Raw genomic sequence first — 27,370 nt, forward strand, 5'->3', positions numbered from 1 at the left:
TCAATGTGTTCTTTTTTCCATTTCCAGGAGTGTATCTTTTCACCTGCATATATGATTTTAAAAATTTCGTTAATGATTAATCAAGTTGTGTCATAAGCAGCTTTTCGTAAATCAGTGTTGATACTTTGAGGGAAATGTTACAGCACAGGTTAAAGCTGTGACCTAGTGTCTCATCTAGAGCGCCAGCAGCTGCGGAGTGCCTACTTACACGCCGGCCTCCTTACTCGTGACTGAAGCAGGACGCAGGACACTGCCTGCATTCGGGAAACTTCCGCATGACCTATGAATGTGGCAGTGGTGTATGTTCAGCGTGGTCAGCTCCAGACAGCAGTATTTATAACCCCTGGCTATCTGAGCAGATCTTCGACAGGGCGAGTATGTCACAACGCCTGCCGGACGTGAACGTTCTACTGACACAGTCTAGGTTATGTTGTGCCGGGCGACGCGGTAGTTGTGACAGCCATTACTACTGCTGCCGAACAGCGAACTGCCGACCGCTGCCTGACGTCCCTCCGGACAACCAGCTGGGCCGGCCGGAGTGGCCGAGCGGTTCTAGGCGCTACAGTCTGGAACCGCGCGACCGCTACGTCGCAGTTTCGAATCCTGCCTCGGTCGTGGATGTGTGTGATGTCCTTAGTTGGGTTTCAGTAGTTCTAAGTTCTAGGGGACTGATGACCTCAGAAGTTAAGTCCCATAGTGCTCAGAACCAACCAGCTGGTGCCTCACGGTCTAAGGCACAAACGGACGACTCACCGGCTCCACACTGTTAACGTCGTCGTCTGCTACAACACTACATTCTCCGAGTAAGCACCCTGCCTTCCATCTCTGCGCGTACACCACCGAGCCGTATGCTTCGCATGCCACTCTGACACAGCGGCAACACAGGACGACGAATAACTGTGTCCTGGTGGATGATGATGATGATGATGGTGATGATGATGATGATGGGTTTGTGGGGCGCTCAACTGCGAGATTATCAGCTCCCGTACAAAGTCCCAATCCTTTCACAGTCCAGTCTCGCCACGTTCACGAATGATGATGAAATGATGAGGACAATACAAACACCCAGTCCCAGTGCAGAGAAAATCCCCAACCCGACCGGGAATTGAACCCGGGACCCCGTGATCCAGAGGCAGCAACGATAGCCACCAGACCACGAGCTGCGGACCCTGGTCGAGGACGGACTCATAACTGTTCGGGTGTAAAGGAATAATGAAGAGTTATGTCCATCTATTGTTCAACTGTATTCTCTATTCTCTATTCCCACGCCGTCGCGCGAACCCACGACGCCCAACCTGGAAGTCTGCAACCAAATAAACACAAAGACGACTCCAACCATCCAGTAGCCATCATTGCACTTCCTCCTGCTACAGAAGCTCGTTTCCCCCAGTAACATCATGATGTCTGAGCTTAGAATATCCCCTAGCACCCTGCGACTGACTGTTATCAATGATGTTGTCCTGCATTTACGTGCATCCGATGTTTCACCCTGATCGTAAAAAGGAATGACCTGTGTACTTTCCAGTTACCCTGTGTAAGGTGGCAGAACAAATGGTCGGATTCGCACCTTACATGAGACCTCTACAAATCGCAATGAGAAGGTGAAGATGACAGCAAACGTAAATCGACAGTCATGAGAACATTTGCCTATCAATATATAATGCAAAAAGGGATGACAGTCAATTGACGGTAATTAACACACCATTCCTATACAATGCATGTCTTTGAACTGAAGGTAGAACAGGGAACGCGAGTCGAGTCGCCGAGCTAGCGCTCCGTCTCTAATGACATCGTTGTCGACGGGACGTTAAACAACACTAACCTAACCTAACCGAGTCGAGTCGCTTTTAGTTTTGAAAAGCCAGCTCCACAACGGCTTAGCAAAACCGCGCTGCGGGAGTTACGCCGGTGACCACTTAAGGGGGTGGCAGGGAAGAGGTCAGCGACCCCGGGTCAGGTGATTAAAGCTGGAGGGCCGCCTGCAGTGAGGGCATCGGTACAAGGGCAGAGAAGAAGCTTTAGAAAACTGTGTTTCGAAATTCCAACGGGAGACGAACAAAAGCAAGTGACGCATTTTCGTCCAGCGAATGCGAAACACGGAAAGGTCAATGTACTTTAGGCGTCTAGAACGGGCACAAAACGTCCGATTGGCGGAAACTCACTAGGAAGGAGAAAACTACTGAAGTTTCGAAGCAGTTTGATAGAGGGGACGTTGCGATTGGTATAGGGTGTTTCTGCAAAATGAGAGGAACGCTCCTATTGGTCGAAAAAATCCGTGACGTGAAAAAGGGAGCCAAGTGGAGGGAGGCAGTTCTGCCATGAGAGGACAAGAGAGAAATTTTGATTCGACTCTTCTCTAAATTGGGGTCAAGGGCAGAACGGAGAGCTTAACGCTCCGTACGACGCAAAGAAGAAATTGGTGTGGACACTGTGTTCACAGCGGCTGCACTCCAGCTAAATTTAGCTGTAGCAACGTTTAGCTACAGCTGTGGAGAAACGAACCATCCAAATTAGCTAACAGTTCTTGTGAGAACTGAGAAGGCACTATAATATGCACGCTGTTCCAACCATGCGCGTGTATATCGTCACATAATAAGGCTAGGGCTGAGTACACGTTTTCTCGCATAACGAGAAACATAGGGAAAGTTTCTGCTGGAAAGTTCAGCAAAGGCCAGATTAGTTTTGTAGGAATTTCAGTGGGAGAGAGCGGCGTTGCAGACAGCAGCACGTCGCAGCTTAAGGTAAATACTGTGTGCAGAGACGGCCGTTGTGGCCGAGTGGTTCTAGGCGCTTCAGTCTGAAACCGCGCTGTTGCTACGGTCTCAGGTTCGAATCCTGCCTCGGACATGGATGTGTGCTGTCCTTAGGATAGTTAGGTTTAAGTCGTTCTAAGTCTAGGGGACTGATGACCTCAGATGTTAAGTCCCATAGTGCTTAGAGCCATTAGAACCATTAGTACCACGTGCAGAGGCGTAAACTTTATTGGTTCACCAGCTTCCGTCCACTGTAAACTCGAGTGGCCTTGGGTAATCTTGCGCTCAAATTTGTCACTTGACTAACCATCCACCGTAGACTTTATTGTCATCCTAAATAGTACCGGACTTTGAACCGGAATCGGATGATTTTCGTAGAACTGACCAACATCATAACGTATGTGTAGGAGCGATTTTGTAAAGAAACGTCCAATTAAACTTTCATGTTATCGTCCTTAGGATTAATGTAAAGAAACTTCGAATTAAACTTTCATAATATTGTGCTTAAGATTAATGTTCTTTCAGAGAGATAACATTTAACATTGTTGTGTATAAACTTATTTCACTTTTTGATGTTGGCAAGATGCGTTATCATTGCGCTGTTTTTATGTTGGCGAGTTGAAAACTGTGTGAAAAGATGTAATTTGGTGAGAAATATTGCGACATTAAACTTGTCACTTCACCTTACACAGTTGTTGTCAATTCAAGAATACGCAAGCAAAAAACAAAACCCCCGCAACCTTACACCTGGACTATTCCAGAAGACTCTAGATGGAGCTAATTCCGCAGCGTATTCGATGTAAAATCAAACTGGAATTACGTCAGAGCCTTTGAGGGCAGTGGAGTGGAGGCTGACCTGCGTGATGATGGTCTCCGTGAAGATTGAACGATCGTAGCGGTAGCTGGTGCAGGGCGTGGGCGTCCCGTTGAGTGAGACGGAGCATTTTCCAGAGATGTTGGAGGGCGGCTCCTCACACCAGAAGCGCGCGGGTGGCGCCAGGAAGAGGATGCCCAGCTGGTGCCAGGCCACAGGAAACTTCACCAGCGACACGGACAGCACCACCACCAGCTGCCACCGTCCCCACTCTCCCATCGCCGCCTGTACCTGGTCTTCTCGTTTCTGGCCCACTGGAGCAGAAAAAAAATGTTTGTTCTTAGTAGACACCTAATACAATGCTTTTAATTGATGTTCTGCATTTTCTTAAAACTAAAAACCAGAGAATAAAATAGGCAGGTGAGAGAGTGCACAAACTGAATATCTTACGTAGCTTCAGTGGAAATAGAGCTTTTGCTAGCGTGAAACCTGATGTTACAGTACATCGGCTGGCAAGCACCAGACTGGTATTGATGCTCTATTAGTCTATCCAATTACTTGATCTTAATTTGTAGTTCTCATGAGACTACCTTGCGCTATGGACGTTTTTGTTACTTTTAGGACCTTCTAGTGAAATACGATATGATACGATATTGCAGTGCCTGCGTTATTCTGAATTTTGTTCCTTTAGACACGCGTGTCAAAAGGAACATCGCATCAAGGTCGGGACACACACGTCCGGGCCGTGTCAGGGCCGAGTGTCGGAAGAGTGACGGCCGTGCTCCGGTCCGTTCCTGCAGGGGCCACACATGACCAGCGCACATCCGTGTCTTTGTTGTTCCTTGTAGTGACTCGGACGCGGTGATCTGTGTTTCTGTTTGTGAAAGCTGTAAAACATGTTCACTAATTTTCGTAATAGTGAATTAGGACTTATAGCACTTGCTTTAGATGAAGAGGAAAAAGAACGAAGGCAAACAATACGCTTAGCGTCCCAAAGAGTAAAACTTTACCCGGAACTGATGTTGAACTTCCAATGGTAATTGTAGGCGATGAAGCTTTTCCTCTCAAAACATACTTGATGCGACCATATCCTGGCAGGAACTTAACAAATGACAAGGCTATATTTAATTATCGTTTGAGTCGGGCAAGAAGAATATGCGAAAATGCATTCGGTATATTGCAACAGAAATTTCGAATATTCAGAAGAATCCTTCAGGGAGATCCTAATAATCTTACAATGATTGTGATGGCTGCGTGTGTACTGTACAACTTTATTCGAAAAATGGAAGGTTATAGGGTGCCCAAACAGAGAATGGAAACTGCTGATGGATCCGGAAGACCATCAAATCTTCGGAACCTACCTCGAATTCGTGGGAGATCAACAGATGCTGAATTTGCTGTACGAGAACAACTCAAAAAATTCCTGAATTCTCCACAAGGGACTGTGGAATGGCAAGAACATGTCGCCTTGGCGATATAACGATGACATAAACCAAATATCTGTTTGTAAAATAAAAAGTAAACAAATATCTTTCGGGTATTAAAACGTGTATAGTTTTTATCTTACATTTGGCTTGTAGATCTGTTGCAGTTGTCTTCCAAACTCTGTATTTGTACTCGATATTCCTGTAGTTTTCACTTCCCTGATCGTAAAGAACAGGAAACTTACGAACTTCTTCTACTAGTCGTTCCACATCCATGTTTTGTACACAGAACAGTCTTGCGCAGTTGCACAGCTCACAAGACATTTCTACCGCCAGGCCGTGTCCGTCATGTGAAAAATTAAACACGGCGAATCCCGCCCGGACCGGCCCCGGCCCGTTGACGTTCCACGTGCACGGCCCGGTCAAGTGGGGCCCGCTACGTTTGTTCTAATGATGCATTTCGTTGTCCGGGTGACGGCCGATACTCGGACGTGTCTCGGCACGGACACGGTCCGGACATGTGTGTCCCGACTTTCATACGGGGTATCAAGTGAACTTTGTCATTGGATGGTTCAAATGGCTCTGAGCACTACGGGACTTAACTTCTGAGGTCATCAGTCCCCTAGAACTTAGAACTAATTAAACCCAACTAACCTAAGGACATCACATACATCCATGCCCGAGGCAGGATTCGAACCTGCGACCGTAGCGGACGCGCGGTTCCAGACTGTAGCGAATAGAACCGCTCGGCCACCCCAGCCGGCCTTTGTCATTGGGTTGAGGACTTTTTCGTAGGGAGTACGCAGCATGTTATCTTGGATGGATAGTCATTTCCAGATGTTCGCATCATAAATTCATGGAGCTTCATGCTCCGGTGAGGATGGGCGGATCACGCCTTTCCTACTTCTTCCTGGGGGTGTTGAGTGTTGTCTTCTCGTTTGAATCTTCCTCGCGATTGCGTTGCTGCTAGTGGGTCTTCCTGCTCGTGTTGCGGTGTTCCTTTACACCAGCAACAGGTCTGGCCACTTTGTGGTCGGGCGCCAGTGCACTTGGTTGCCCAAGTTACGGACGAGGTCGTTCTCCGATGTCGGCGCTGCCGCATAAAAACGATGCGCCGCTTACCGGAATCGTTGATTAAGCAGCGGTACTCCCGCTACTCTGTGGAGTTCTCCGGTGCTGATGTCTCGTGGCAGGTGAAGCGCAAAACCTAAGCGCCTTGTACTCGGCCGTCTGCAGTTTTGCAATTGACGAGTCAGCTGCGTTGCCCCACAACGCAGCAGCGTATTCTAACACTGGCCCGATTAGTGTCAGGTACAGAGTAATGCCGCAGTGTGGGGCATCGCCAGATGTGAAAGTAACTTCGAGTGTGCCCCAGGGAAGTGTGTTGGGACCCTTGCTGTTCATGTTGTACATTAATGACCTTGCAGATAATATTAATAGTGAAATCAGACTTTTTGGAGATAACGTAGTTATATACACTACTGGCCATTAAAATTGCTACACGAGGAAGAAATGCAGATGATAAACGGGTATTCATTGGACAAATATTTTATACTATTACTGACATGTGATTACATTTTCACGAAATTTGGGTGCATAGATCCTGAGAAATCAGTACCTAGAACAACCACCTCTGGCCGTAATAACGGCCTTGATACGCCTGGTCATTGTGTCAAATAGAGCTTGGATGGGGTGTACAGGTACACCTGCCCATGCAGCTTCAACAAGATACCATAGTTCATCAAGAGTAGTGACTGGCGTATCGTGACGAGCCAGTTGCTCGGTCACCATTGACCAGACGTTTTCAAATGGCGAGAGATCTGGAGAATGTGCTGGCCAGGGCAGCAGTCGAACATTTTCTGTCTCCAGAAAGGCCCGTACAGGACCTGCAATATACGGTCGTGCATTATCCTGCTGAGATGTAGGGTTTCGCAGGGATCGAATGAAGGGTAGAGCCACGGGTCGTAACACATCTGAAATGCAACGTCCACTGTTCAAAGTGCCGTCAATGCGAACAAGAGGTGGCCGAGACGTGTAACCAGTGGCACCCTGTACCATCACGCCGGGTGATACGGCAGTATGGCGATGACGAATACACGCTTCCAATGTACATTCACCGCGATGTCGCCAAATACGGATGCGACCATAATGATGCTGTAAACAGAACCTGGATTCATCCGAAAAATTTACGTTTTGCCATTCATGCACCCAGGTTCGTCGTTGAGTACACCATCGCAGGCTCTCCTGTCTGTGATGGAGCGTCAAGGGTAACCGCAGCCATGGTCTCCTAGCTGATGGTCCATGCTGCTGCAAACGTCGTCGAACTGTTCGTCCAGATGGTTGTTGTCTTGCAAATGTTTCCATCTGTTGACTCAGGGATCGAGACGTGGCTGCACGATCCGTTACAGCCATGCGGATAAGATGCCTGTCATCTCGATTGCTAGTGAAACGAGGCCATTGGGATCCAGCACGGCGTTCCGTATTACGCTCCTGAACCCAGTGATTCCATATTCTGCTAACAGTCATTGGATCTCGACCAACGCGAGCAGCAATGTCGCTATACGATAAGCTGCAATCGCGATAGGCTACAATCCGACCTTTATCAAAGTCGGAAACGTGATGGTACGCATTTCTCTTCCCTACACGAGGCATCACAACAACGTTTCACCAGGCAACGCCGATCAACTGCTGTTTGTGTATGAGAAATCGGTTGGAAACTTTCCTCATGTCAGCGCGTTGTAGGTGTCGCCACCGGCGCCAACCTTGTGTGAATGCTCTGAAAAGCTAATAATTTGCATATCACAGCATCTTCTTCCTGTCAGTTAAATTTCGCGTCTGTAGCACGTCATCTTCGTGGTATAGCAATTTTAATGGCCAGTAGTGTATATTAAAGTAGTATCTGAAACAAGGTGCATAAATATTCAGTCAGTTCTTGATAAGATTTCAAAGTGGTGCAGACACTGGGAACTTGCTTTAAATGTTCATAAATGTAAAATTTTTCATTTCACAAAACGAAAAAAATCATAGTATCCTATGACCGTAGTATGAATGAGTCACTGTTGGAAACGGCCAACTCACACAAATACCTAGGTGTAATATTTTGTAGGTATATGAAATGGAATGATCACATAGGTTCAGTCGCGGGTAAAGCAGGTGGTAGACTTCGGTTTATTGGTAGAGAACTGGGGATGTGTAACCAATCTACAAAGGAAATTGCTTACATATCACTCATGCGACCGGTTGTAGAATATTGCTCAAGTGTGTGGGACCTGTATCTGATAGGACTAACAGATGATATTGGACGTATACAGAAAAGGGCAACACGAATGGTCTGACGTTTGTTTAATCCGTGGGAGGGTGTCACAGAGATTCTGGAGGAACTGACTGGAAGATTCTTGAAGACAGACGAAAACTATCCCGAGAAAGTCTATTAATAAAGTTTCAAGAACTGGCTTTAAATGATTATTCTAGGAATATACTACAACCTCCTACGTATAGCTCACATAAGATTCGTGAAAATAAGATCAGAATAATTACTGCACGCACGGAGGCATTCAGACAATCGATCTTCCCGCGCTCCGTATGTGAATGGAAGAGGAAGAAACCCCGATAACGGGTACAATGGGACGTACCCTCTGCCGTGCACCTTATCGTAGTTTGCAGAGTATAGATGTAGACTGACACTGCATTATCATATTTATCCGCAGACACCGGGCAAGCGATTTTCTAGTAAAATGTCTCGCTGTGCGAGTATATACATAACGGATCTTCGAGCAAAGGTGTCAGACACGTGGTTGACGACATATGAAAGTTTCGGTCTGACCGTGAGTCACGCTCGGGTAGCCTAATGGTATGGTGATCTCTAGCGATAAGCGGGAAATCTGGTTTCGAGTCCCGGTCAGGCACAAATTTTCATTGTCGTCATTCCATTACACTCTTGATGGTAGTCCATATTCGAAGCTGATAATACATTTCATATATTCTAGTAAACTGTCTCAGGTGCCAGACACACACTGAGTAATATGGTGTTTGAAGGTCTCCTAGTCTCGTCCTCTGTGAGGTGGTTGTGATGTGTCAAGTTTCTCTCGCGCCACTGCCTGAATGCATACACAATCTTCGTTATGTGCGACGCGCGAGACGTTACGTGCCGCAGTGCTCTGAAGGTAACTGTGAAACTCTTACTGACGGACCTAGGTCAATTTCCAGCACTGATACGGTATTAAAACAAATCTAAGTAATGGTCGCGAGCCTCGCTTTGACCCACGAGGCGTGATTAACTTGTCACCCCTCCAAATTAATGTACTGTAGTTATCTAACTCCATTCGATAAGATTACGAGATCCAACGACTGTTAAGGAAGACGGATACCGCTGACAGTCAGCTGACTGAACAAGCTGATTTGTACAAATTTAGAACATAACAGTTCAAACACAGTAGATAACAATATGGGAATGCAGCAAATTTCAGAGATTAAAACTTCTCGGGTTATTAGCCAAGTCATGTTGTCGAGGTGTCACAACGTTTGTACTAGTTTCCTGCTAATTACATTCAGACAAAAAAAATGGTTCAAATGGCTCTGAGCACTATGGGACTCAACTGCTGTGGTCATTAGTCTCCTAGAACTTAGAACTACTTAAACCTAACTAACCTAAGGACATCACACACACCCATGCCCGAGGCAGGATTGGAACCTGCGACCGTAGCAGCAGCGCGGCTCCGGACTGGAGCGCCTAGAACCGTACGGCCACCGCGGCCGGCACATTCAGACGCGAACAAGATTACGTGATGGAAAATCGTTGAAACTTTCCGACAAGTCCACGCCACAACTCGGCTGATAATCGGAGACGATTTTGTCAATAGATAACAAATGTCATTTACTGCCAGCAATTAGACCTTTCGAAGTCTGTTTTTCTTTAACCACCCGTAATTTGCTGATTTGTCGAGGCCCTGATACGAGACATGTTTCTACCGAGCACATGCATGGTCACTAAAGCCCAACACTCGCCTAGAAAACTTGAAAGTCTAGTTCCACGCCTGCATACAGGCCCTTCCAAATTCTTTTAGGCTTTACATATTGAAAATAAACTTCGTTGATAATAAAGGATCATTAAAATCTCACTTCACAAATTGTAAACACTATGTAAAACAACCTACACCCAGACCATGCAAAGAACATGTCTCCTTTACCTCCGAGGACTGCCAGCTGGATCATTAATTTCGAGAGCTGCAAGCTGCGCCGCGAAATTATTTCAATGTTCAGATATTTGAGCCACTTAGTCGCAGGATCGCAATGCAGGCCTTTTCATGCGATACTTCTCACACCTGCTAACAGCAATCCTCTGCATAATGTAAGCCGCTCCTCCTCTTTGGTTAAAAATACATGCAGTAATTTGACTATCTGAAATTCGCATGCATCGCACTTGTCGGTTCTGACAACATGTGAGGGCGAACGTACACCCAAACTACACGTGTCTGATCAGGAAAGTTCCTGACCGTGAGCTTGCTGACGAGTCCTGTTTATCTCTACAATAACTCTGTTTATAATCCCCATCAAAATACTACTATTAAAATGACAGATTCAGTAACCATTCCAGTTCTTATACTGTAGTCATACTAATAGGTAAATACCAATTCTCACTCATTCTACAGCCACAGTCATTTTCTGAACTTCGCTTGGTTTGAGTTTGCCATCGCTATTTTCTACTTGAGGTTGTCATTGAATTTGACGTCATTTTCTGTGTAATGAAATGTAATCCGTTCTGTAGATTATCAAATTTTCCCGAGATATTAAAGAACTCTCCCGCGCGCGGTCCACTCTGCATGTTGACACTCTTCCTCCTAAAGATCTGCGATGAAAACTTGGTACATATAAATAACAAGTGTAAAGGATATAAGTATTCTACAACTGCCGGTTAATTTTTGTCCCTTATGAACACCATTTTACTCGTAAAAGGTGAGATCAGCCCCTGTACCACAACAACTGCAATCACTTAAAAAATTTTAAGTAAGTCTAAGTGAAATGCAAAGAACAAAGTTCTCTGGTCAGACGAGTAATATCAACAGCAGCAAAAAATGATGTAACAGGAGTAGAAAAAAAAAGAAAAGAAAGCCAATAATAGTAGCTAGATATAAACACAGACTCTCAAGCAGAAGATGAAAATATAGAAAAACGTAGATAAGGACATTAAAAGTTTATTTCCATACGTAAAGGGAGGGAATAAATCTAATAATCATTGGTGATAGGAATGCCATAGTATGGGTAGGAACAGGAGAGAGAACAATTTGGGTTCGGGAGAAGGAATGACAAAGAGGAAATACTAAAGAGTTCTGCAACAAAATTAACCTTGTAATAACAAATACGATGCTCAAAAATCACAGGAAGGGGTGTATACCTTGGAAAAGGCTTAAAGACACGGTAATATTACATCACGGTGAGATAGAGATTCCGAAATCTGTTAAAGAATTTCTACGCGAACCCAATAGCAAATATAGGGTCAGGTCACGGCTTAGTAATGAAGAAGGTTAGACTGAAGTTCAAGAGAATCATCAGGAAGAAACAGTATGGAAAGAAATGGAATACTGAAGCAGTGAGGAATCATGAGGTGCGTTTGAAGTTCTCTAACGCTGTAGATACTACTATCCACATTAAAAAAAAAGTTTTCCACCACCTCGGTTCCGAGAGTTCCGGAACCTGTATAGAAAACTGGAATAGAGATTAACATAAACATCATTTCCGCCCTTAGTATTGCTCACAAAAACCACACACTGCATGTTGAACCACCATACAGCGAGACCTTCAGAGGTGGTGGCCCAAATTGCTGCACACACCGGTACCTCTAATACCCAGTAGCACGTCCTTTTACATTGATGTCTGCTTGTATTCGTCGTGGCATACTGTCCACAAGTTCATCACGGCAATGTTGGTCCCGATTGTCCCACTCCTCAACGGAGATTCGGCGTAGATCCCTCAGAGAGGTTGGTGGGTCACATCGTCCATAAACAGCCCTTTTCAATCTATACCAGGCATGTTCGATAGGGTTCATGTCTGGAGAACATGCTGGCCACTCTAGCAGAGCGATGTCGTTATCCTGAAGGACGTCATTCACAAGATGTGCACGATGGGGACGCGAATTGTCGTCCATGAAGACCAATGCCTCGCCAATATGTTGCCGATATGGTTGCACTATCGGTCGGAGGATGGCATTCACGTCGCTGGACAGTGTGTCTAAGGCGTTCAGCCTGACCGGATGCCTTCAAACACGTCTCCGACGATTGTGTGGTTGAAGGCATATGCGACACTCATCAGTGAAGAGAACGTGATGCCAATCCTGAGCGGTCTATTAGGCATGTTGTTGGGCCCACCTGTACCGCGCTGCATGGTGTCGTGGTTGCCGATGGACCTCGCCGTAGACGTCTGGAGCGAAGTTGCGCATCATGCAGCCTATTGCACACGGTTTGAGTCGTAACACGAAGTCCCGTGGCTGCACGAAAAGCATTATTCAACATGGTGGCGTTGCTGTCAGGGTTCCTCCGAACCATAATCCATAGGTAGTGGTCACCTACTGTAGGAGTAGCCCTTAGGCGGCCTGAGCGAGGCGTATCATCGACAGTTCCTGTCTTTGTATCTCCTCCATGTCCGAACAACATGGGTTTGGTTCACTCCAAGACGCCTGGACACTTCCCTTGCTGAGAGCTCTTCCTGGCAAAAAGTAACAATTCGGACGCAATTGAACCGCGGTATTGACCGTCTAGGCATGGTTGAACTACAGGCAACACGAATTGTGTAACCCCTTACTGGTGGAATGACTGGAACTGACCGGCTGTCGGGCCCCCTCCGTCTAATAGGCGCTACTCATGCATGGATGTTTACATCTTTTGGCGGGTTTATTGACATCTCTGAACAGTCAAAGGGACCGTGTCTTTGACACAATATCCGCAGTCAACGTCTATCTTCAGGAGTTCTGGGAACCGGGGTGATGGAAAACTTTTTTTGATGTATGTTTAATGACTACTGCAATAGGCAGTTCAGTTGAAAAAGAATGGACATCTCTAAAACGGGCAGTCACAAAATTTGGACTGACAAATATAGATACAAAGAGGGAAAATATTCAGGGAAAGACAGGAATACAGGAATGTAGGTCACTTAGCAATGAAATGAATGGTGAGTGCAGGGAAAAGCTGCAGGAAAAATGCGAATAAATCTGGAAGAAATTACTGTCGGAAGGAATAATTCAGCATAGATAAAAGTTAAAACGTCCTTCAGTGAAACTGAAAGCGAATGTATCAACATTAAGAGTGCAAGAGGAATGCTACTGTTAAGCACAGAGTTGAGAGAGCAGATAGGTGGACGGAGTACGTTGAAGATCTCTACGAGGAGGAAAGAACTGTCTGATGACCTGACGGATCAAGAAATAGGAGTGGATATAAAAGACATACTGACTCCGTGTTAGAGTCAGAGTTTAATAGCGTCATGGAAAAAAATGGTTCAAATGGCTCTGAGCACTATGGGACTAAACATCTGTGGTCATCAGTCCCCTAGAACTTAGAACTACTTAAACCTAACGAACCTAAGGGCATCACACACATCCATGCCCGAGGCAGGATTCGAACCTGCGACCGCAGCAGTCGCGCGATTCCGGACTGAGCGCCTAGAACCGTTAGACCACCGCGGCCGGCAGCGTCATGGAAGACAAGTCATCAAATAAACTGGAAGGCATGAATAACATTTCTTCAGAATTTCTGAATCATTTGGGAAAGTGGCAGCTGAACGACTATTCAAGCTGATTTGTAGAATTTATGAATCTAGAGGCATAGCATTGACTTTGAGGAAAATGTCATCCACACAGAGATATGTCAAATCTTTCTCGTATCTTTTTACTTTTCTTAACTGTCCATTGGCTTTTGCCACTTGCTAAACGTTTGCGAATGTAGACAACCTCTCGGAAAGTAGTATGTCGTTATACTCTTTAGGCTTGCATGTTTGATAATAATCTTGGTCCACACTTCAGACATCCTTCTTAATCCAACTAATATGAACATCCAGTATAACAAACGACAAAGGCGAAGATTAATAAGAGTAACATCGCAAGATGCTGGCGTGTATGCCACTACTTGTACATTGACCAAGACGTCAACACGCTGTTATTAAAAGTTTGTGGAGAACGGTATCCACCAGTAATTTCAGTGTCAGCATGCAGAGCAGGAACAGTGCAGTCACCCTCATAGTTAGCACCTTTTAATAGAACATAGACAGGTAACTTGCTACTCCTCTTAACAGGTCAAGGAGCAAGCAAGTCAGATCTTATTGATGCAACAGTTATTCATTAGTATGAGGTAATGTTCAGATGGCTGAGTGTCATGCGAGAGTCACGCGCATCTCTCGGCAAGGTAGCTCGTATATTCTGTGAGTAAAAGAGCACTTACGTAATGTATACAGCAGAGTCTCTGCCCAGGGCGGTCACTTTACAAGCATGATAAGGGTTCGTCATGGTCTACGTAACGTTACGCGTATTTAGGCAAGCTAATAGGCCGCCCAGTATTGGTACAAGGTAAGTTGTCGTACGGCTGAGAGCTGGCAGACAGCCCCAGGGCCGCGTAGGCGCCTCGGCCGATCCAGAGGCACGGACAGGTCCAGGGGCAGCGACCGTTGTTGCGGAGCGCAGGTGCGGGTGCAAAGGCTTGGCCGGAAACGAGGATATCCCAGTACGGGAATTTTGGCGCTTAAGACGACGGACAATGTTCGAAAAAATGGCGGAGTGTCAGACAAGCTGAAGATGGCTTCTCACAGCCTTTTGAGAATCTCTAGTAATTTACAGTCAAAACTAATAAACGTAACTCCGCCCGAACAGGCCTCGGGAGACCCTAAGGGTACTGACCGACCGCCGTGTCATCCTCAGCCTATAGGCGTCACTGGATGCGGATACGGTGGGGCGTGATGTCAGCACACCGCTCTCCCGGCCGTTGTCAGTTTTCTTGACCAGAGCCGCTACTTCTCAATCAAGTAGCTCCTCAATTTGCTTCACAAGGACTGAGTGCGTCCCGCTTGCCAACAGCGCTCGGCAGACCGGATGGTCACCCATTCAAGTGTTAGCCAAGCCCAACAGCGCGTGACTTCAGTAATCTGACTGGAACCGGTGTTACCACTCCGGCAACGCCGTTGGCAATTTACAGTCAAATATTGGTTCAAATGGCTCTGAGCACTATGGGACTCAACTGCTGAGGTCATAAGTCCCCTAGAACTTAGAACTACTTAAACCTAACTAACCTAAGGACAACACACACAGCCATGCCCGAGGCAGGATTCGAACCTGCGACCGTAGCGGTCGCGCGGTTCCAGACTGTAGCGCCAGAACCGCTCGGCCACCAGCGGCCGGCAGTCAAATATTAACGAAAATCCTAATACGTCTGTTATCTCAAAAAAAAAAACGGGGCGCATCCAATGACAACAATACTTTCATTATGTTTAAAAACAACAAAATGTAATAATTCATAGCGAATAAACGTTTCCACAATGAACCTCTGAATTAACAACTGCCGACCGGTGTGGCCGAGCGGCTCTGGGCGCTTCAGTCTGGAACCGCGCGACCGCTAAGTTCGCAGTTTCGAATCCTGCCTCGGGCATGGATGTGTGTGGTGTCCTTAGGTTAGTTAGGTTTAAGTAGTTCTAAGTTCTAGGGAACTGATGACCTCAGATGTTATGTCCCAAAGTGCTCAGAGCCATTTGAACCACTTTTTGAATTAACAACTTTTAAATGCAACGTCTTATTTCAACATCTCACATGATGGTGTTGCACTGCAGCTATCGTCTTTGAAAGCTACATATCTGTATTTCATTTCTGATTTATTACGTCGTTCATATCTTTTTTATTTCACAACCGTTTGTCAGAACATAGTATTCCCCACAGTTACATAGCTAAAAATACGGCATGAGTATCTCACATTTTGCCACACTTGTGTAGTTATTTAATGAGAAGGTTTCTATTTTGCCAGTAACTTTATTTAAATGTTGACTGCAAGTGCTATTGAAAAACTATGCTAATTTAAAAGTGGTCAGTTGCAGGTGTTAGTGGGCAGCACCACTGAGAAGAGAACCAAAAGACACTTACCTCAGGCAGGCATAAATTATTGTTCAAGCAATATTTAAGGACAATCTTTTGTAGTTTATCATTAGCACACTCACGCAAGAAAGCTGGTTTATTTATTTATGAACAAACTGTTACTTATATTTATTGCAAACTGGTTGTAACCGAATGTTTATGACATTTCTTTATTTAAATATTATTGAAATATGTTAGTTAAAGCCAGGAAGCAACCATATTGTGGCAAGTCATGTCTGCAGAACTTGGAACGATGTATTTTTGATGGGAATGTCCTTTAGCCAATGGAAAAGCAGACAGTAGAGGTACACTACGACAGAGACGTGGAGATGCACATTTCAGGTAAAGAATATATTTCAAGAGGTCTTAATGTGCTCCAGAGTAGGACTCTGGCTCTCTCTAATTGTATTACACAACTGAGAATGGTTAGAGTGTGTTTGCCAGTAACTTGTGGACCCACAATACGTGCATTTCTTTTAACTGAGATAGTTTAATACTTCCTGTATTTTCTGTTGTTTTTGAACGACGACTTTCACACTGTTCAGTTTTTCCATTTGTGTAAATCTTTGTCAAAAAAAGTACAGTAATCGAATTCCTCTGTGTATTATTTCAGTAGATAGTTATTCCCATCTCATTTTGGTATAGATTAACCAAGGCCAACAGCTATACATATATTTGAGGGACATCGTTTCTTATGTCAACTTCGTGGTGAAAATAATCTTTTAAATAGCAGTTCCTGATCAGTCTACAGGCAATAGGATATATTCCTTTATTTTGTATCAATTATTTATGCTCAGACATCAGGCGACTCTTGTATTGAGTCATGGGTAGCAACAAAACAGCAACAGCTTACTTGCTTCTTTCTCTCATAACAGCTGACGGCATTCATTTAACTCACCCTGACAGCTTACTTAGTTCCTCCCCACATATTCGTTAATACCTGACTTTTTTGAATACGATCTGTAACATATCAAGATCACGTAAGATGCTACAGTATTTCCTAGCTGCCGACATGAGTGATGTCAGAAGAATGGAAAAGAAAACTGAGCCATTGTTAGATAACAATCAAATTGGTTTTAAGGAAGTGTAAAGCCGTCAGAGAGGCTAATCTGACTTTGTTCTCGATAACGGAGCAAGACCTAAGAAAAATCAGAACATGTTGTCGACCTAAGGACAGCGTTACACAATGTGAACTGGCGCAAGATGTTAGAAATTATCATAAAAGCTGATATAAGCTACAGGGAAAGGCGGGTACAATATGTACGAGAACCAGCAAGGAAAAATAAAAGTGGAAGGCGAAGAATGGTGTTCTCGGATTAAAAAGGGTGAGAGGCATGGACGTAGACGTTCGCACCAAGTGTTTAATCTGTGCATAGAAGAAGCAGTGATGGCAATAAAACAAAGATTCAGGAGTGGAATTAAAATTCAGGGTGAAAGAGTATCAATCATAAGATTCGCTGATGACGTTGCTATCTTCAGTGAAAGTGAGGAAGATGAACAGAGGGTCTTTTGAATAGAATGAACCATCTAATCAGTACAAACTATCGACCGAAAGTAAACCAAAGAGAGACATGAAGGATAGCAGAAACGAGACCAGTGATAAACTCAACAAAAAATTAGGAAGTAAGAAGTAGAACTTAAGGAATTATGCTACCTTGTACGCAAAATAACGCATGAAGGAGATGCACAAGGGACATAAAAACCAGGCTATCACAGCAAAAGAGAGCATTCCTGTCGGAAAGACTTCTACTGGTAACATCGACAAGAAGATGGGACAGAACGACAGGATGTGTTGAAATGATTTTGCGCCATCTTCAGTTGTGATCTTTATTTTTTGTTGTACTATTACACAATTCCTATCCTAGACCATTTTAAAGTATCTAAAACACAAGCATAATATACACAATGTATTAACATCAGTTAAGAATTAAACATAAAATATGTCGGGTTTCAAGATATGCTACGAAAATTATAGCTTGCTTCACAGAAGATTTTCAATGGTACATTATGTCATACAGAATTTTGCTTCTGGATATAATTAGCTAGAGTTCATAGTTCTTGTGCTAATGATTATATGTAACTGTCATGAAAGTGGACATGTTTAGCTCAGTTATGTGAGCACTTCACTATTAGTCATTTGTTGCAAAGATATTTATACTAAGTAGACACAGATAGACAAAAGTAATGTGTACAACGCACATTGATAGCGCATAACGAGAGTTATTCTGTCATGCAGGGGCAAAAGTATTAACCGCAATTAATTAAAATAAGTTGTTTCTAAAGAAAACCAAAAAATCACGCCAGACCCCTCCCCTCCGATTTAAAGAACACACAGCAATAAGTGACAGTTACCGCTCCACCTTTGCTGCACGCTTAAAAGACGCTAACCACAAAACACGTAGTAGGCTATTAATAAATCACTGGAGTTTCTGCGCATACTGCAGGAACAACGTCATGGATGTGATGCAAGACTGAAATTTATATCCATCTAAAGGACCAATCGGAAGCAGCTATAAACGAACAAAAAGAACTACGCAGAGGAAAATTTCTCGACGATTACGCCAGTCCTGCGAGGATACTTAGCAGAGCCATAGAAACCATAGTCATTGCTATAGTCATGAATATGTAGAACCACAAGACAAAGAAGATTACGTAACAATACAATAAATGATGGCAGTCATATTCTAAATTCACAATTTTCATTCCCTTTCCATTACTCGGCTATAAAAGCTGAATTTTAAACTTTTATAAGCTCAGATGGTAACTTGTATACGCTGGTTTTATTTTAATTCAATTAATATTAATACTTTTACCTCCATATGACAATAACACTCGTTATGCAGTGTGTATGTAAGTTGAATTCATTAACTTTCTGTATTTGTGTATACTTATCATAAAATCTCTGTAACAACTAATTGGAAACGACGTGCTCCCATGACAACTACATACTCATCAACGAAGCAAAGATGAACGCTGATTAAACACGGAAGCAAAAACTGCAAGGCCTAACGTACCGCTGACATTCTTCTTTGAAGCAAATTATAATTTTCCTAGCATATACTGAAATCTGACACACATTTTGTTTAATTATTAATTGGTTTTAATATACTGTGTATATGATGCTTCTATTTTAGATACTTGAAACTTGTTTAGCACCGAAGTTGTTCAATAGTACAAATAAATAGAAATGACAGCTGAATGCGGTACGAAAGCAGTTTAACAGTGCACAGAAGCTGCAGACATAGTATCAGTGAAGATTATAGATAGAATGACGGCATTCCTAGCGGAAAGGAGCGCCGGTCCCCGACACGAATCCGCCCGGCGGATTTGTGTCGAGGTCCGGTGAGCCGGCCAGTCTGTGGATTTTTAGGCGGTTTTCCATCTGCCTCGGCAAATGCGGGCTGGTTCCCCTTATTACGCCTCAGCTACACTATGTCGGCGATTGCTGCGCAAACAAGTTCTCCACGTACGCGCACACCACCATTACTCTACCACGCAAACATAGCGGTTACACTCGTTTGGTGTGAGAAGTTCCCTGGGGGGTTCACCGGGGGAGGAACCGCACAATAACCTTGGGTTCGGTGTGGGGCGGCGGAGGGGTAAAGTCAACACCGACTCAAAGGAAGGCCTCGGCGCTTGTTGGTGACGTCACGTCAGCTAGGCACGGCGAACGCCAGGTCTGTTGTAGGCAGAAACGCCTGGGCGTGCTTATCACTATAAATCTCTTACTTTTGGACAAAACGTTTGGTATTGTTTTGGATTCTGCAGTTTTATTTAGATGAAAGATTTTCTTGCTATTGTAAAGCTACAAATGAAGATCATAGTTCTGTATTACTGAATCCTGTCGAAACAAACGTAGATCAATATGAGAAGATGCTTTGCCCCATTTCAAGCTTCGGAAATTTTACATTGAAGTAACTATATTTACCTGATCCATTTTGTTATCGATACTTACCCCAACCCCCTTACAATTAACTCGTTTCTTTTATTTATTTATTTTCGTTTGACATCGTCATTGGAAATGTGAAATAATTTACATGTGTAAACGTCCAACTGTTGCCAGTCATTAGATTAAAGTCGTTTTCAACGAAAGTAATTCTAAACAGGAAACAAATTAGCTTCATACATCGAAAATACTGCTGAGCTTAAACTTTTTTAAACATGCACATTAGAAAAGATAAATATTCCCCTCTTGCAACTGAAAGGAGAAGCTTTACAAGATAAAAAAAATTATTTGATGAAAGAAGTATCTCTCTTTTGCCTCTTCTTCTGTCCCCCACCCCCTCCCCCAACGTTTACAATCGCAAGATATTTCATTAACATTCAGTGCTCGCCACCCCATAGTCAACGAAGATACCTAAAGAAGAGCAATATGTTCGCAGTTTCTTGTAAAAGCAACCCAGTACAAACGTAACTGCCTCAGATTTACAAATAAGGTAAAGAAGCACGAATTCTGTTGCTGCTGTACCATGATGTTGTTTTTGTATGTCAGTCCTTAAAACAGGTGGAAATTGAAGTTCAGGAGTACACTATTTGTTAAGAAGTGTAATGAATTGCACAATTAATTGATTGCAGAAATCTCTCAGAACAATGTGTGTTGGTCAACTACCGCCAATAGTTTCCCATTTTCCTGTGTCAGAAAGGGAGAAACCACCATTATGAGTATGCCTGCAACAGACCTGGCGTTCGCCGTGCCTAGCTGACGTGACGTCACCAACAAGCGCCGAGGCCTTCCTTTGAGTCGGTGTTGGTGAAGTGGACTGCGGTAGTCGTCGTGGGGTTGCGGACCACTGCAGCGGGGACGGAGCCTCTCCGTCGTTTCTAGGTCCCCGGTTAACATAACATAACATAGATAGAATGTGTGTTAAGACATCAACGAATAACATCCTTGGTGCTCGAGGGAGCTGTAGAGGGTTAGGGACTGTAGAGCAATTACAATTAAATCAATACAATTAAATGAATACCTTTAGCTGCATACAGGTGTTGATATACGTCATCGGGGACAGTTGAAAATGTGTGCCCCGGCCGGGACTCGAACCCGAGATCTCCTGCTTACATGAAAGACGCTCTATTTATGACGGAGCCTCTCCGTCGTTTCTAGGTCCCCGGTTAACATAACATAATATAACATAGATAGAATGTGTGTTAAGACATCAACGAATAACATCCATGGTGCCCGAGGGAGCTGTAGAGGGTTAGGGACTGTAGAGCAATTACAATTAAATCAATACAATTAAATGAATACCTTTAGCTGCATACAGATGTTGATATACGTCATCGGGGACAGTTGAAAATGTGTGCCCCGACCGGGACTCGAACCCGAGATCTCCTGCTTACATGACAGACGCTCTATTCATCCTTATTATTGTTTTATATTGTTCGCTGAATTTGTTCGTGGCGGACGTATTCATCCTTATTATTGTTTTATATTGTTCGCTGAATTTGTTCGTGGCGGACGTCCGATGACACTCGTTCCGGTTGTTCGATGGTCGGTTCACTCAGTGAGCTACTGTGCCGGCTATTAAATGTTGTTATAACACTGCAATTTAATTATACGCTCTATTCATCCTTATTATTGTTTTATATTGTTCGCTGAATTTGTTCGTGGCGGACGTATTCATCCTTATTATTGTTTTATATTGTTCGCTGAATTTGTTCGTGGCGGACGTCCGATGACACTCGTTCCGGTTGTTCGATGGTCGGTTCACTCAGTGAGCTACTGTGCCGGCTATTAAATGTTGTTATAACACTGCAATTTAATTATACGCTCTATTCATCCTTATTATTGTTTTATATTGTTCGCTGAATTTGTTCGTGGCGGACGTCCGATGACACTCGTTCCGGTTGTTCGATGGTCGGTTCACTCAGTGAGCTACTGTGCCGGCTATTAAATGTTGTTATAACACTGCAATTTAATTATACGCTCTATTCATCCTTATTATTGTTTTATATTGTTCGCTGAATTTGTTCGTGGCGGACGTCCGATGACACTCGTTCCGGTTGTTCGATGGTCGGTTCACTCAGTGAGCTACTGTGCCGGCTATTAAATGTTGTTATAACACTGCAATTTAATTATACGCTCTATTCATCCTTATTATTGTTTTATATTGTTCGCTGAATTTGTTCGTGGCGGACGTCCGATGACACTCGTTCCGGTTGTTCGATGGTCGGTTCACTCAGTGAGCTACTGTGCCGGCTATTAAATGTTGTTATAACACTGCAATTTAATTATACGCTCTATTCATCCTTATTATTGTTTTATATTGTTCGCTGAATTTGTTCGTGGCGGACGTATTCATCCTTATTATTGTTTTATATTGTTCGCTGAATTTGTTCGTGGCGGACGTCCGATGACACTCGTTCAGGTTGTTCGATGGTCGGTTCACTCAGTGAGCTACTGTGCCGGCTATTAAATGTTGTTATAACACTGCAATTTAATTATACGCTCTATTCATCCTTATTTTTGTTTTATATTGTTCGCTGAATTTGTTCGTGGCGGACGTCCGATGACACTCGTTCAGGTTGTTCGATGGTCGGTTCACTCAGTGAGCTACTGTGCCGGCTATTAAATGTTGTTATAACACTGCAATTTAATTATACGCTCTATTCATCCTTATTATTGTTTTATATTGTTCGCTGAATTTGTTCGTGGCGGACGTCCGATGACACTCGTTCCGGTTGTTCGATGGTCGGTTCACTCAGTGAGCTACTGTGCCGGCTATTAAATGTTGTTATAACACTGCAATTTAATTATACGCTCTATTCATCCTTATTATTGTTTTATATTGTTCGCTGAATTTGTTCGTGGCGGACGTATTCATCCTTATTATTGTTTTATATTGTTCGCTGAATTTGTTCGTGGCGGACGTCCGATGACACTCGTTCCGGTTGTTCGATGGTCGGTTCACTCAGTGAGCTACTGTGCCGGCTATTAAATGTTGTTATAACACTGCAATTTAATTATACGCTCTATTCATCCTTATTTTTGTTTTATATTGTTCGCTGAATTTGTTCGTGGCGGACGTCCGATGACACTCGTTCAGGTTGTTCGATGGTCGGTTCACTCAGTGAGCTACTGTGCCGGCTATTAAATGTTGTTATAACACTGCAATTTAATTATACGCTCTATTCATCCTTATTATTGTTTTATATTGTTCGCTGAATTTGTTCGTGGCGGACGTCCGATGACACTCGTTCCGGTTGTTCGATGGTCGGTTCACTCAGTGAGCTACTGTGCCGGCTATTAAATGTTGTTATAACACTGCAATTTAATTATACGCTCTATTCATCCTTATTATTGTTTTATATTGTTCGCTGAATTTGTTCGTGGCGGACGTCCGATGACACTCGTTCCGGTTGTTCGATGGTCGGTTCACTCAGTGAGCTACTGTGCCGGCTATTAAATGTTGTTATAACACTGCAATTTAATTATACGCTCTATTCATCCTTATTATTGTTTTATATTGTTCGCTGAATTTGTTCGTGGCGGACGTCCGATGACACTCGTTCCGGTTGTTCGATGGTCGGTTCACTCAGTGAGCTACTGTGCCGGCTATTAAATGTTGTTATAACACTGCAATTTAATTATACGCTCTATTCATCCTTATTATTGTTTTATATTGTTCGCTGAATTTGTTCGTGGCGGACGTATTCATCCTTATTATTGTTTTATATTGTTCGCTGAATTTGTTCGTGGCGGACGTCCGATGACACTCGTTCAGGTTGTTCGATGGTCGGTTCACTCAGTGAGCTACTGTGCCGGCTATTAAATGTTGTTATAACACTGCAATTTAATTATAAATGTGAACATCCCTGGTGGGGATCGAACCCACGACCTTTGAATTGGAAGTCCAACGCGCTATCCCCTGCGCTACAGTGACATCTTTTCGAAATTTATGTGAATTCGTATGGGATTAAACTGCTAAGGTCATCAGTCCCTAAGCTTACACAATACTTAACCTAAATTATCCTATGGATGCACACACACACGCGCGCACACACACACACACACACACACACACACACACACACACACACACACACAGGCCCGAGGGAGTATTCGAACCTCCGCCGGGTCCACCACATTCCCAACATACTGTCCCGCACTATATTCGTAGTGCCCCTGCCCATTACACTCATTTCTTGCGGCTTTACCGATTCCCGTAAGAGTTCGGGCAATGTGTGTGCATCCGCATAGAAGATGGCCTAATGGCCGGTGAACCGTAGCTATATATATGAAGATGGTATCTGTTCTTTCGGACATGGGCAAGGCAGAGATTGGAATACATTCAACAAATAAATCAGGACCGTTTGTGTTTAAGTGATGCTCTAAGATGAAGTGGCGGATACAGGGAAGGATTTCGTGGAGAGACACATCAAAGCAAATCGAAGATAGATGCAAAATAAGTGGAGCAAACAGATGACTCAGTGAAGAGAACACTGGGCTCCTGCTGAAGAGGAATGCGTTCGACAATCGTAACGCAAGCTCTACACGGTATCTCTGAATAACTTACGGAAAATGCTGAACAGCTCCTTAGATATGGCCACGATACATTTCATTCTCCATTGTGCTCTATTTCTGATGACATCAATGATGACGGGAAGATGAACCAAAACCTACGTGTCTTCCGACTGTCGTTGCATTTATTCTTCGTGTAACTTTGTCCTCCTAACTCCCAGAATCTAATTTCTTTATTCGCTTCTGGCTAAAAGTCGACGGCGCAATCACGATCTTTTCTGGCGAGAAGTTACTCGTGAGAAGCCATATTAAGCCCGCAGCCGCCCGGTACACTTCTTCGAATTCAGTGGCCGTGCGAGAGGCCGAAGTTACGGACGGCAACAGCGTAAGTTGGCAGGCGTGCCGGTTTTCTGCAAGCGTAGGACACAGCAGCGCAATGGGCGTAAAAGGTGAGCACACAGTGACATCCGCGGCACACTTAACCCATCAGCGGGGGCCTTGACACGCTCACCAGGCCCCAGCGGCGTGCCTCGCCAGCAGTGCGGCCCATTCGCCATTCAATAGCAGATTGCTGTGGCATCCCTCCAAGCGCCATTAGTGAATGATGAACGACCTCGGTCTAAAAGTACCTTGTGCACAGGAAAATAAAGTGCCTAATGAACTGTTGGAAATACGTTTCTGGGTTTTTGTCACGTGGTCGGCGACTGGTGACCCGCAGATATTCGCCAGTGAAAGAAATTAAGAAATCCGTTGCGGCATTCGATCTCGTTTCCACGACGACATGTAAAATATTTTCCAACTGAGAGATGTGGCCTAGTACTAGGATATATGAGGTTGGCAAATTTAAGTAAACTGAACAATTGATAGTTAAAACGGAAGTGATATTAGGACTATTGAAGACGATATTCACCTATTCTGCACATACCTAATATCATAAATGTTCAGGAGTAGAGCGCTAAGTCATTCGGAAAATGCCAAAGAAACCAGCTTTGTTTTTATTACTAAACGATCTGTCTACTGAGATACAACAAATAATTATAAAAATTAACGGCGTTATAGTACCCTTGCGATAACTGTGTAATGCAATGAATTCGTTTGAAAATTTAACACGAATATACATATTCGATACACCAACATTTTACCTTACCACATTACAGTTCTGCATCTGTTACTACGGAATAGCGGGGTCAGGGATTTTCTCTGCCTCTTGATGACTGGGTGTTGTGTGCTGTCCTTAGGTTAGTTAGGTTCAAGTAGTTCTAAGTTCTAGGGGACTGATGACCAGAGCTGTTAAGTCCCATAGTGCTCAGAGCCATTTGAACCATTTGAACTACGGAATAGTACCCTGACAAAGGCGGAAACTTATCCATCACACAGTACCCAAGTTATATTGTAAATGTTTATTAGCATTAAGGGCAATGCTTTCAGCGGTGCAGCCACAAATGAAGGAAAACACGTTTCAGTTTCTGTAAAATGCACTAGGAATGCCAAGCAAGTTGTATTTACGTGTTCCGGAAGTGGGGCCGGCCGGAATGGCCGAGCGGTTGTAGGCGCTACAGTCTGGAACCTCGCAGCCGCTACGGTCGCAGGTTCGAATCCTGCCTCGGGCATCGATGTGTGTAATGTCCTTAGGTTAGTTAGGTTTAAGTAATTGTAAGTTCTAGGGGACTGGTGACCTCAGAAATTAAGTCCCATAGTGCTCAGAGCCATTTTTGAACCGAAGTGGGTGTGTTCAGAACTTTCAGAACTTTGAATTATTTCCAATCTAGGAATAGTCATGGTACGTATCACTATCAATTCGGTTACCACATCGAGGTTTCTTTCATTTGAATTTTTACGATGGCACACGTGTTTTAATGTAAGGTTTTTCACATATTTATGTTAACACTTCATATGATAGAAACGGTCGTGATACCATACATTTGATGTATTTGGCACATAAGTCGTGTTCACTGAATACTGAGCGAGCACTGAGTCCGTTTTTGATGTCGAATTTCACCTTAAATGCTACCTATAACAGTGCTGGAAAATGGCATCTGGAGAGTTCAAAAAAACACTGAAATCTATCAGTTGACGAAGCAACCCACTATTGTCCAGAAATTAAGTAGTAGGAAACTACGAAAGTCTGGGCTCGTGGCTAGAATGGAACCCAACGTAATTCCTTAGAAGGCATTTGAGGGCAGTCTCCAAGCAACAATACGACTGGGTCGACCTCATACACAGTGGAAAGATGACATAGAGAAGGACGTCGCAGCATTGGGAATCCCCGCAGGGTGGAGAGAGACAGCGAGAGATAAAAGATTTAAGTAGATCCTTGATGCAGCGCTTGATCTACAGGTCCTGTGATCGCTGAAAATAAGTAGGTAAAGCCGCAAGAAGCAGACAGCAACTAATTGATTTAGCACCAGTGAGGAAAGATAGGCTGCAAGGACCATAAAACGTTGTATCATTATGTTCCTCGCTCAGGATGTTTCATCGTGTCGCTCTAAAAGAACACCCATTAAAAATCTGACTCTCCTCAACAACACTGAAGAGCCAAAGAATCTGGTATACCTGCCTAATATCGTGTAGAGCCCCCACGAGCACGCAGAAGGGCCGCAACACGACGTGGCATGGGCTCGACCAATGTCTGACCTGGTGCTGGAGGAAACTGACACCATGAATCCTGCAGGGCTGTCCATCCGTAAGAGTACGAGGGGGTGGAGATCTCTTCTGAACAGCACGTTGCAAGGCATCTCAGATATGCTCAATAATGTTCATGTCTAGGGGGATTGGTGGCCAGCGGAAGTGTTTAAACTCAAGAGTGTTTCTGGAGTCACTCTGTAG

The 27,370-nt window shown here is 44.0% G+C and overlaps 1 protein-coding gene and 1 non-coding gene across 3 annotated transcripts in view; both read right to left on the reverse strand.

The window, feature by feature from the left end:
• Nucleotides 1–27,370, reverse strand: part of LOC124721693 (organic cation transporter protein-like) — a 403,851-nt gene that overhangs the window by 246,394 nt on the left and 130,087 nt on the right. The window contains exons 1-2 of one of the 2 annotated variants that reach the window (XM_047246772.1): nucleotides 24,600–24,683; nucleotides 3,610–3,881 (exon numbers count right to left, since the gene is read on the reverse strand). In XM_047246772.1, coding sequence (XP_047102728.1) covers nucleotides 3,610–3,881; nucleotides 24,600–24,645 — 318 coding nt within the window. In that variant the 5' untranslated portion in view covers nucleotides 24,646–24,683. Of the gene's footprint in view, nucleotides 1–3,609; nucleotides 3,882–24,599; nucleotides 24,684–27,370 lie in introns of those variants that run through there. The other variant, XM_047246773.1, reaches the window with a different exon arrangement.
• Nucleotides 23,894–23,966, reverse strand: Trnag-ucc. Its single transcript has one exon. It is a non-coding gene; the product is annotated as a tRNA-Gly (tRNA).

Source organism: Schistocerca piceifrons, chromosome X (genome assembly GCF_021461385.2).
Source record: "Schistocerca piceifrons isolate TAMUIC-IGC-003096 chromosome X, iqSchPice1.1, whole genome shotgun sequence".
In the NCBI taxonomy this organism is placed as follows: domain Eukaryota; kingdom Metazoa; phylum Arthropoda; class Insecta; order Orthoptera; family Acrididae; genus Schistocerca; species Schistocerca piceifrons.